The 12361-nt window shown below is 41.0% G+C and overlaps 1 protein-coding gene across 1 annotated transcript in view; it reads left to right on the top strand.

Moving 5' to 3' along the window:
* The first annotated feature begins 74 nt into the window (after positions 1-74).
* The window catches only part of araf (A-Raf proto-oncogene, serine/threonine kinase), a 74790-nt gene continuing 62503 nt past the window's right edge, over positions 75-12361 (top strand). The window contains exons 1-3 of the mRNA XM_030059447.1: positions 75-201; positions 2041-2254; positions 5236-5339. Coding sequence (XP_029915307.1) covers positions 2144-2254; positions 5236-5339 — 215 coding nt within the window. The 5' untranslated portion in view covers positions 75-201; positions 2041-2143. The remainder of the gene's footprint in view (positions 202-2040; positions 2255-5235; positions 5340-12361) is intronic.

Here is a 12361-nt window from a genome sequence, read left to right as displayed (position 1 = left end):
AATGTACTGTAGTTCCTCTACATGACGAAACTGTTTACTTTCATATCCCACCCCTTGAGAGTGTTCCGCTTGTGATGTCCAATGAGAGAAACTATCTACAAGAAGTAACCAATCAGGGACGAGCACTATGGAGGTTTTCCGCTTTCTCTGAAAATCTTGACAGATCCAACAGATTGAGAGAAATCAAGATGGCTGCTACAGGTAAGCGAGCCCAGAGCTAAATATATTGAAACAGTTTGTTGATGAGTGGGTTTCCTTCACAGTGATTATTGACAGTGTATCGTTTACTGTTAAACGCATCCCCGTCAAATAAGTTATTGTGATTTTTTCGAGGCACCAGAAGTAGTTAGCTAACAAACTGACGCTTTGATACCCCCCTCCAAGTTAGCTAACGTTAGCTGGCTACCATTAACAGTAATACTTTAGCCAGTGGAGCGAGCTAGCCACAAAGTGAACCTGATAATCCCCTGTACCCCTCCAGTTAACAGTTAGCACCTCCTCATTTCGAGGTTGGTAAACATCTGACGGGAATCTAAAATGTTTTGATAACACTGTTTGGTTGACCTGATATTGTCACGCCGTCAATCTATCATTAAAAGTGGTTAACTAGTCTGCTAAAGCCCTCTTAGTGGAACACAAACAAACACGGCCCCATACAATTCGACATGTCATATTCATGCTTAGCAGTCAGTATGCTAAGCTAAGTTGCTAATTTAACGTCAGCTAACATTTGGAGTATTCGGGTTTGCAGCATGGATTACCAGCGAAGGATTTTAGCATTAATTTGGGCCTGACAGCTTCAGCGCTTTAACATTTAGACGTGTGGTTGTTTTGTTGAGTATGAATCCTTTTAACATCTTTGCCACTTGTCTGCAGCCCTTCATACGTAGCTGTTGCCTATTTGCCCCCCGATATGTTTTCCGTTGTGTACTATATGGAGTGAGTGTCAGGCCAAACTGTATTCAAATATAACGTGTTTTAATGGCTCCTTACTCACAACAGACGTATACACAATGAAGAAACTGAAATGCCCCGCGTGGCTTTTTTTTTGTGTTCGGCATATTAGAAATCCACGTCAAGCACTTTACTGTAGTATAACCTCACATTACTGTAATATAACCTCACGCAGTGTTTTGTTTCAAGAAAATCATAGAAGTTACAGGCAAATCCGTTCCAAAAAATGAGGTGTTATTGAAATGAACAACTACAGAGTGAGTGTGTTTGCCGACTTAGCCACGACACTAAAATACAGTTTCAGAGGTCATAATTCATGTTCTGCTAAATGACATTTATTGCTGACAAATAAGACCACATTAAACTGTAAGGACTTTAGTGTGACAGGTGCAGTCATTGATAGCTGAAAGTGAATTGCCTCCTGAAGTGGTCTGGTTACTCTTTACTTATTTTTGCATTTTAATTCAACATATGCTAGTCAACACTCATTTGCTTTTATTTTATCTTTATGAACATAAATTTTGTTTCAAAATATTCAAAATATGCCATTTATGGTCATAAACATGACTGTCAGGGTGGGTTGTTGAAATATAAATGTTGAATGTTATTGGAGAAAACCTTGGGCACAAGTAGTAATAACACCTCTTTTTTTGTATGAAGATAATTGCACTGTAGACTTAACAAAAAACTCCATGAGTCTGAAATTGTCCTCTCAGCATATGTCAGGTTCAACAGGTCTAACTTTTTATTTTTCGCCAATAAAATTCAAATTTGGATGAAATAAAAGGTGGATCCAGGTGAATACTGAGTTACCAGAGGACCCTCTCAAACTGTTAATTGTTGCCATCGTCATCATGGTGGTGTGTATTGTTTGCTCATAAACCGGATTAGATCAAATTTCCAGAGTTTCAGATATTTGGGATTCAAATGTTGAGGGTAAGTAGCACAAAAGCAGTTCATCACAGTGCTTGATTTTTACAGTTGAATCTTTAAAGAGGAACCTCCACATCCGAATTGTATTTTGTTATTATGGTATCTAGCATAAAGAGTTCCGTAATGTTCTAACTGCAGTATGTGGTTCGCTAGGTTTTAGGTGAAGGGCAAACTCTGGCGGATTCCCTGTGCATGAAGCTCTCCTGAGGCTGTGGTGTCATTGTGCTGCTTCTCCCAGTTTATCCTGCCACTCATCATGTCCTCCACCTCCTCCTCCTACTCCTCCTCGGGAGAGACCAGTCCAGAGGATGTGCCCCGAGGTGGGGGCACCATCCGAGTCTACCTCCCCAACAAACAGAGAACAGTGGTGAGATCTGTAGCGATTGAGGCACTAACTTGTGCTGGAAAACTTAGGTCTAATAGGTTTCTAGGCCTAGTAAAATTTGAATGCACTGTAGTTAGATAAACAAGTGGTACTTGACAGTTTCTCTTTTCAGAAGGAGTTTATGTTGCCGAAACAGTTACTTGTACATGTAATTACTCCCACATAATTTGCTAGATTTCACAACTTGACATTGAGTAAATTGCTGGTGGTGTTGTGGTTCCCAGATTGTGTTAAGTATCGAGAACTGGCTCCGACTTGAACCATTTTCAAATTTAGAAAAAACAGGACGCCCTGGTACCTCACCAGATAAGAGCGCATACCATGTGGTAAGGCAGAGTCCTGATCACAGCGCCCTGGGTTCGAGTCCAACCTCAGGCCATTTGCTGCGTGTCATCCCCTCTCTCCCCTGCCTTTTCCGTCTCTCTCTACTGTGACTGTCAAATAAAGCAGAAATGCCAAAAAAAAAAAATCTTTTTTAAAAAAAGAAAGGAAAAACCAGGACTTCATTGCTGCCCTCCATGCCAGAGGGTGCAACAGGCAGTAAGTAAGGGATGTCATTCAGAAACACAGCTCTGCTATTCAGTTCCTGTTCCCCAAATTTAGTCCTGCGCGTTTACCATAGAAGCCCACGTCTGCACTAACAGGCCCTGTGCTTGTGTTTGTGCTTCCATATCAGCTGGTGCAGATGGTGCTTGGAGCTCAGGTAAACAGAGGTGAAAGTAGTCTGGTACTGACCGGTGTTTTCTACTAGTGAAAGATTTGCTACACAGTGTCAGGAACAGGGGGAAGCAGCTGTCTGCCAGCAGTCCACTGGACCAACAACATATGATCACATTTCCAGCAAGAAATCTACCAGCTCAACCAAACCAACAATTAGCAAGCTAGGCTACATATAAATTGCTTACCCTGGGTCCATGACCCAGTGCTTCTGTTTTTCAATAGAAAAAATATCACGCTGATTCTGTCAAGTGCAGCTAAACTGTCAGCTGATGGACCAAATGCAAACTCAGCTGTAAGTAGTTTACAAAGCAGCAGTGGATAAAAGCACAGGCATTCTACCTGACAATTGTTCACCCAGTCTCTGGATTTTTTTTTTTAACCTTGTCTGTCATTTCTGACACACCTCAGACCCACAACTGTGGAAGAGGCCACACTTGATTGCACACTGAAGTTAAACTTGATGTTCAAGTTCATTTATCCACCGCAGCAGAGAACACGACTCTGTCAGATGCACTGGGATAATTAAATAATCTGAAGTTGAACGCGATCGTGTCGAACCTGAGATGGTTTGGGATGAGAATTACAAACTCTAGTATTCAGATACCCAACAAGTTTTGAGGATGAAGAATTTAAACTTGCTGTGTATTTTGAGCATAAAAAGAATCAGAAGCAATTGGAGCCTGATACTCAGAATTTTACTCATCAGATTATTTGTCTTTAACTAGTGCCACATGCGTTTGTTGTGTCCATGCCATTGTAATAATGTGACACTATTTATTTACAATAGACTATTTTCTGATTGCAGCCCATGGGCCTTGAAGGCTTTCAGACAGATCTACATCATCATAATGTTTGTTTACAAAGTGCTTTATAAACACCTGTGCTTCACAACAAAGTGCAATGGAAATAAAAGAGTTTCAGTTGTGATATTTATAATGATTTCTTTTAGAGCACTTTCTGTTTTGTTTGACAACATAATTTGGTAAAAGAAATGACTTATAACTTGCAGATGTGAAATATGCCATAGGTAATAGATGGCGCAGTGAAATGAGGCTCCAGTGAACAAGGTTGTCTTAATTTTTTTCACTGCCTATCGCCTCAGCTCATCTCACCTGGCATCTCTTTCTTGCCTCCTCACCTCGCATCTCCTGTGGGCAGGCCTAAGACGCCAGAAGAGGGGGCAAAGAAAGGGTGCTGTGTTGCTTCATCTGTACTGGAGAAAACGCCGCTGCATTTCCAAAACATTTTGTTAGCTGTTTGCTGGCACTGCTTGGTGACTGTATTGAGCTAATGTTAATGCTGGCTAACATAAATTTTTGCTGTAGCTGACTGTCCAACTTCGAGTGCTGTGGGGTTTGTCAGGTAGTCGTACATTGCAAAAATTTCCAAAGTAACTTGACAGACAGAAAAAGTCATGATTATGATGTTCAGTTTTATTCCAACAAGGTCAGCTGACTAAACAAGCTATGCTACTACTATGGGTGGTTGTGAATACGTTTACTTTCGAAAAACACGGCTGTTTGGAAGGGTTCTTTATTGTTCCTGTCCTTGCCTTTTTTCTTTTCCTTTTTTTCCAATACCAGCAATTAAATCAGAAGAATGAGCACAGAAATGTTTCACCATGACTAAAAACTGTATAGCCATAACTATCCTTGCTTTTGCCAGTCATTCACATTGCTGCTTTTCGAAACATGTTAGTAGACTTTAAATACTTTGGTTTTTATGGTCACACCTGGAGGAGATGCAGCAGTGTTGCATTTGATCTCCCATCTCAGTCACACTCAAGATGCAGTATGCCAGCTTTGCTCTGGGGAACACTATCACCTCATGTCAAACTCTTGAGTTATGTTGAATCTGGGCCTTATCCATATGCATACAAGCTACATTTTTTGTGAGCGTTTGCACCCCAAATACATGTATACATTTTCACACATTTTAACAGCCACTGCACTAGTTGTTTTCAAAACTAGAATGCCTGTTAAGTTGGAAAACATTGGTGTAAAAAGCTCTGTGCAGGTGCAAATGTTGCATGCTGATATCCCATAGTGCTAATAACCGGTATGTTTTCCTCTTTTTGTTTTTGTCACAAAGTAGTTGCTGCATGATTGTAAATAATATACATATTGGATTAATGCATTGTTAGTGTTTTATTTTTTTCAACAATATTAGTGGACAAAGACCAAGGAAGGTAAAAATGGGAATGTCAAAGTCAAACATGTACAAACATTGTTTTATGTTCTCAGGTAAATGTTCGCCAAGGACAGACTGTACATGAGAGTCTTGACAAAGCGCTCAAAGTGAGAGGCTTGAGCCAGGAGTGCTGTGCAGTATATCGCCTTCTAGAAGGGTAAGTTTGCTTTATTGTATGGTAAATGATTTCCTGCTCCAAATGCTGAATTAATCTCTTTATTATGCTTTATTTGCTGTTCTTGTTTCTGCCACTAGGAGTCACAAATACACAAATACACAAACTTACATAAGCACATTTAAGCCATCCTCATTCCAACTGGATTTGTGGATGTTGTGTAATGTTTTAAGTCTTGTGTCTTGTATATTTTAATTAAAGGTTGCCAAAAGATGCCAGTCTGTAATAATTACATTTCTATATTTTGCCATCACATTTTGTATGTAAACAAAGCTTGTATTTACTTTATATTCAATCAGTGATCAAATCCACAAAAGAACTCTACTGTGTTTGTTTCAGCATATTTTAAGTGGTGAAATCAGGCCCAGAGAAAGAGGGTACTGTCTTATGTCTTCAAGTATTTAATCATGAGGTCGTGGCTCACAATCTCTAGAGTAGTGGGGATGAAGTTTATGACAGTTTATGGATGGAAAGGATCCTCAATAAGCCAAGTGTTATGGAATCTTAAAAGTAATAGTCACAACAAAAATTGACAAGGATCAGCCACAATAAGCAATGAGTCTCAAATGCAATATATATATATATATGGGTCAATATATAATTGCGTGACTTTTTAAGTCCATGGGATAGATCTAACATGCATTTTTATTAAAAGTTCAAATAAATGATTTTTTTATGTTTATGATCATGTTTTCACAAATACTATCATTATTTCTTTTCGAAACAATTACTTATTAATAAAAAATGGCTGGAAATCGCTAAAATGTCAACTTAATAACTGTCCGAATTTAGTAATAGCCACCTTCTAATTAGCCAAAAAATAACAAAATGACCTTATTCAAAAATTATTTTGATTTTTTTATTTTTATGAAGTTGAGATAATCATGGCAGATTAGATTTTTTGTCAATATATCAAATATTATATGGAAAATAACACATTGTATCTGTGTCTGAGAAATCAGTTTCAACTAAGTTACCAACTGAAAAAAACACCTCAAGGAGGTGTGTTTTTTCCAGATCACATGACCTGCACCACATGATGTCATTTCCTCTAACACATTGTATTTGTGTCTGAGAAATCACTTTCAACTAAGTTACCAACTGAAAAAACACACCTCAAGGAGGTGTGTTTTTTCCAAATCACATGACCTGCACCACATGATGTCATTTCCTCTTGAAGAAAAGACTGGCAAGTCTCCAAGGTATGTTCTCTCTCCCTTTCTTAATCATTTATTATGAAGTAGTGTGTGAGTTAAGTCTGTATTTATTGCATATCAACTGCGTTACTGTAATATCATTATAAATAACATTGAATAATAGATTTATTCTATTATATATGTCATAATTAGAAGGATCTTTCTGGAAAAATTCCATGTGGTGTTTGGTTATAATTGGCAATGTTGACTTCAGGCCTGAAAACAGTAAAAATGTCAACTATGATACTATCAACTATGTTACCCTGTAAAGGTAACTTAGTGGACTAAGAGTGACATAGTTGACACTTTTTGTGAGTTTTCAGTAGTCCATTTATCATAATACATTTGCAGTAAATTAAAAAACATTGTTTTTCAGGAAAATGCTACTATCTGCTGCAGAAAAGTAGCGTTGTTACCGTGCACGGAGAGATGCCGACCCTGCAAAACTGGATGCATACTTTTTGACTGAATTTTGACTGAATGGAACACTACTTTTGTTTAATGTGCTATTTTGGTTAAGTTTTGCACTAAATTTAAAGCACTTTTGTTTTTTGTTCAGTGTTTTCACTGAAAGAATCACTATTTTCTGTGTTCACATTTTTTGATTTGCATTTGATGACACTTTTGTCTTGTTTTTTGAAGGTTAAAGGATCACAGTTTTATTTGGTCACAACATTTTTGTGATGTGTCTGTAAAATTGCAGTTAATAAACTTGCAAGTGATCCATACAAACTAGTCGTATTATTTGTTATGTCACAATGATACCAAATGGTTTTAATTAAATGCAAGAGATGGAATATGCAGCTTGCTAACCTAAAATAATAATAAATAGTTAATTTAGTTCATGATTATGTTATTTATTTTATTTTATTATTTTATTTATTTATATATTTAAAAGGGACAGTACATATTAATGAACATTGCATGTAAATGTGTCAGATTGTAGCCGTAGGCTAATTTCCATCTGTAGTCCCTTGGCAGGTTGATGTTTACAGTAGATAAAAACACAATATAGAATGAGAGAAGAAAAAAAGAAAAGATAAACAAGTCATACACAATATGGGTACACAAATCATACAAGACATACACATCATAGCATGTAGTTTGTTTAGTGATAGGTTACCATCAGAGCCCATGTGCAAATAAGAGAAGGTGATTACTACAAAGTGCTAGTGCATAAAAAGTGCTGCTGCACGGACAGAATACGTATTGTCAATCTACATTGCACAATGCCTTAAAAAGTGATATTATACAAAGTGCTGCTGCATATCATCAGAGGTTACAAATACAAGAGAAAATTGCACATTGCTCAAAAGTGCATATTGCAAATTAAAGTGCTGACAAAAAAAGTGCATATTGCAAATTCAAGTGCTGAGAAAGAAACAAACTATTGCACATAGCCCTATGGCACACTGCTCTTCATCAGGCATATAGAAATGTTTTCACATGGTGACAGACCTGGTTGTTCCTAATCCAAACCTTTAGGAGCCTCTTAAATATTACGAAGCTGGAAGATTCTGTGACTGAGAGTGGCAGGCTATTCCAGAGCTTGCTACCTTCATATGACATTACATTTTGACCTATTGCAATCCGCCTGAAAGGCACTTCACAGTCACCTCTAGAGGTGGCTTGTGTTTTTCGCGTTGTGGAAATATTAGTTCTTCTCTGATTAATAAAATCATTTAGTAATGGTGGTGCTAGCCCATGTAACACTTTATAAATCATGCAGGCAATTTTGAATATTTTGAAGTTTTCAAAGCTGAGCAGATTGTATTTTGAAAGGATGTTACGATGGTGGTAAGAGAAAGGTTTTTTTTTTTTTATCAAGGATTTTTAAGGCTTGTTTGTACAGTTACTCCACAGGTTTAAGATTTATTGCTCCAGTAAATGACCAGCACGTAATACAATATTCGAAGTGCGAGAGAATCATAGAATGCATGGAAGTTAAGGCGGCTTCCTCAGTCAGCGAAGCTCTTATATGTTTGAAGTTGTACAAATTGTCAAACAGTTTTTGATATCTTTTTGATGTGACTCTTAAAGGATAGTGCAGAGTCCAAAACAACCCCCAGGGTTAGGGTTAGGGTTAGGGTTAGGTCATGCCTCCGTAAACACCAGCTGATAAGGCACGTCACCACCCGGCATACTGGTGACGCTTCTGATGAAGGCGGAAGAATCACGCCAAAACTGTCAAGGTAAAGCATCAAGTTTTATATTTTGTCCTTGTAAAGAAAATTAAAACTGGAATCTATTCAGGACATAATGAACTTTCATCAACTAGCCTTTTTTTTCCGCTTGTAAATAAGGACGTTTTCTTCTTATTGATAACTGTTTTAAGATCTTTGGTTACCCATGGCTTATTGTTTAGAAAAACAACAACCGTTTTAACTGGGATCACAGTATCCACACAAAAGGCCATGTAAGATGATAGTATCGGTGAGTTCATCAATATTGTCACCACATCCATCAATAAAACATTGCCAGTCGGTGCACTCAAAGCAGGCCTGATGCTGTCCTCTGAGATTTTGTCTCTCTCACCTGATGTCTGATGCAGGGTTCATAAGTTGGCACCAGGGAGATGCTGTTGTGATATGAAGCCCCAAGTCCAGGCATAAGGATAGACTTTACATTGCCATAGCATAAGTCAAGTGTAGTGTTTTTTTGCATGGTTGGGCAAGTCACATATTGATCATATGACCGCAGGACCTTGTCCAGACGGACATTGTACATGTCCCCCAAGTAGAATTTGGGAGTGTCACTGCAGATGGTATCCAGCCTGTGTTATAAATCCAAAATCACTGGGTAGCTGAAGTGGCGTCAGGGATGACAGTACATCAGTGTGTAGAACAGCTGGGGGAACTCCCACGGTAAATAAAAGGGGCGTAGATGGTGAGTAGCTCTATGTCGGGAGTGCATATTTACATACAGCCAGATACTTTTAGGGGACTAGTAAAGACAGAAAAATAATCCAATCATAAGAGGGCTCCAGCACCTTTGGTACTTGGTCTTTTGTGAGACTGATTGGTCAGATAGATAGATAGATACTTTATTCATCCCGCAGGAAATTCGCAGTTTTTCAGCAGTATCCACAGATTACAGATTAAATAAATCAATAAAAAAGATTTAAAAAAATAATAATAAAGAATAAGATCTAAGTACAACAGAATAAGATCTGAGTACAACAGAATAAGATCAACCCAGTGTGCAAAAAGCAATGTGCAACAAAAAAAACCCAAAAAAAACGGTGTGCATGGGTGTATAAAATGTGCATAGATGTAGGTCAATGTACAAATTTAGAAGAAATATACAGTATACACATGATAAATAGCGGTAAGCAATATAAACACTATAAACAAGGATTATAAAAAAAATAGAAATATGAACAATTTAAACAGCAGCGGAAAATAACCTAACCTGAGGAACACATGCTCCGACTGAGGTTCAGAGTTAGTGTGAAACCATGAGACCAAGGCCATCAACAGAACCTGACGGCCGGTACTGGGAATTCAGGAACTGTCAGACTTGATCCAGCCTTATGGAATCACCCCTTCCCCCCCAGTCTTTACGTGTTATCTACCAGTAGTGCAGTATGTGTATAATGAGAGTTATTTCCTCCGGGTGGAGTTAAAAAGCCACATGGCGTGGGGAGGAATGATTTCCTCAGTCTGTCGGTGGAGCAGGACAGTGACAGCAGCCTGTCACTGAAGCTGCTCCTCTGCCTGGTGATGGTGCTGTGCAGTGGATGCAGTGGATTGTCCATGATTGACAGGAGCCTGCTCAGCACCCGTTGCTCTGCCACAGATGTCAGGCTCTCAAGTTTTGTGCCCACAACAGAGCCCGCTTTCCTCACCAGTTTGTCCAGTCGTGACGCGTCCCTCTTCTTGATGCTGCCTCCCCAGCACACAACCGCATAGAAGAGGGCACTCGCCACAACAGACTGGTAGAACATCAGCAGCAGTTTTTTGCAGATGTTGAAGGACTCCCAGGTATTTGTAGGTCTGCACCATTTCCACACAGGCACCGTTGATGCTTATGGGCTCTGGGTGAGGCCTGGTCCTCCTGAAGTCCACCACCATTTCTTTTGTCTTGGAGGTGTTCAGGTGGAGGTGGTTGGAACCACACCATGCTACGAAGTCCTGGATGAGTTTCTTGTACTCCTCCTCCTGTCCACCACTGATACATCCCACGATGGCCGTGTTGTCCGCGAACCTCTGCACGTGGCAGGACTCTGAGTTGTACTGGAAGTCCAACGTGTACAGGGTGAACAGGACTGGAGAGAGCACAGTCCCTTGTGGCGCTCCTGTGCTGCTGATCACAGTGTCTGACCTGCAGTCCCCCAGTCGCACATACTGAGGTCTGCCTGTCAGATAGTCCATGATCCATGCCGTCAGGTGTGAGCCTACTCCCATGACAGTCAGTTTGTGACCGAGCAGCTGGGGCTGGATGGTATTGAAGGCACTGGAGAAATCCAGAAATGTGATTCTCACAGCACCACTGCCCCTGTCCAGGTGAGAGAGGGATCGGTGTAGCATGTAGACAATGGCGTCTTCCACTCCCAGCTTCTCCTGGTACGCAAACTGCAGAGGGTCGAGAGCATGGCTCACCTGCGGTCTCAGATGGTGTAGCAGCAGCCGCTCCATGGTCTTCATCACATGTGACGTCAGGGCAACCGGCCTGAAGTCATTCAGCTCTTCAGGACGTGCCTTCTTTGGGACTGGGACGATGCATGATGTTTTCCACCGCAGTGGGACCCTCCCCTGCTCCAGGTTCAGATTGAAGATGTGCTGCAGAGGGTCTCCCAGCTCTGACGCGCAGGCCTTCAGCAGTCGTGGGGATACTCCATCTGGACCTGCAGCTTTGCCGGGGCGAAGCCTCCTCAGCTCTCCACACACCTGGGCTGCTGTGATTGTAGGCAGGGAGGGGGTCTCCTCATCGCATCTGTCCACTTGTAGCGGGGGGAGGGGAGCAGATGAGGGTGTGGAGGGCAGGGTGATCAGAGGTGAGAGTGAGATGGGGTGGTCAAACCTGTTGAAAAAGTTGTTCAACTCGTTCGCCCTCCCCCTATTCCCCTCAATGGTGGCCCCCTGCCTGGATCTGCAGCCGGTGATGATCTTCATCCCATCCCACACCTCCTTCATGCTGTTGTTCTGCATCTTCTGCTCCAACTTCCTTCTGTATTGCTCCTTTGCCTCCCTGAGCTGGACTCTGAGTTCCTGCTGCACACGTTTTAGCTCCTGCTTATCACTGTCTTTGAAGGCCTTCTTCTTCTGGTTCAGGAGGCCTTTAATGTGACTCGTGATCCAGGGCTTGTTGTTCGCATAGCAGTGCACCGTTCTTACAGGAACAACAACATCCATACAGAAGTTAATGTAGTCAGTGGTGCAGTCTACAACCCCCTCGATGTTCCCGCTGTGCGACCCCTGCAGTACATCCCAGTCAGTAGTGCCAAAGCAGTCTCTCAGAGCGTGCTCTGCCTCAGGAGACCACTTCCTGAATGACCATGTGGTTGTGGGTAGCCTCCTCACCTTTGGTTTGTAGTGAGGCTGCAGCAGAACAAGATTATGGTCAGCTTTTCCCAGTGCAGGCAATGGGGTGGCCCTGTATGCATCCTTTACATTTGCATACAGCAGGTCAATAGTCTTATTTCCCCTGGTGTTACAGTCCACATACTGGAAAAAAGCAGGAAGTGTATTGTCTAGGGTCACATTATTGAAGTCCCCGGAGATCAACACAAGCGCCTCGGGATGCTGTGTTGAGAGTTTATCAACAGCGGAGTGGATGACGTCACACGCGACTTCTGCGTCGGCTCGG

Source organism: Myripristis murdjan, chromosome 9 (assembly GCF_902150065.1).
Source record: "Myripristis murdjan chromosome 9, fMyrMur1.1, whole genome shotgun sequence".
Lineage (NCBI taxonomy): Eukaryota > Metazoa > Chordata > Actinopteri > Holocentriformes > Holocentridae > Myripristis > Myripristis murdjan.
This window is presented reverse-complemented; position numbering and strand designations above follow the sequence as displayed.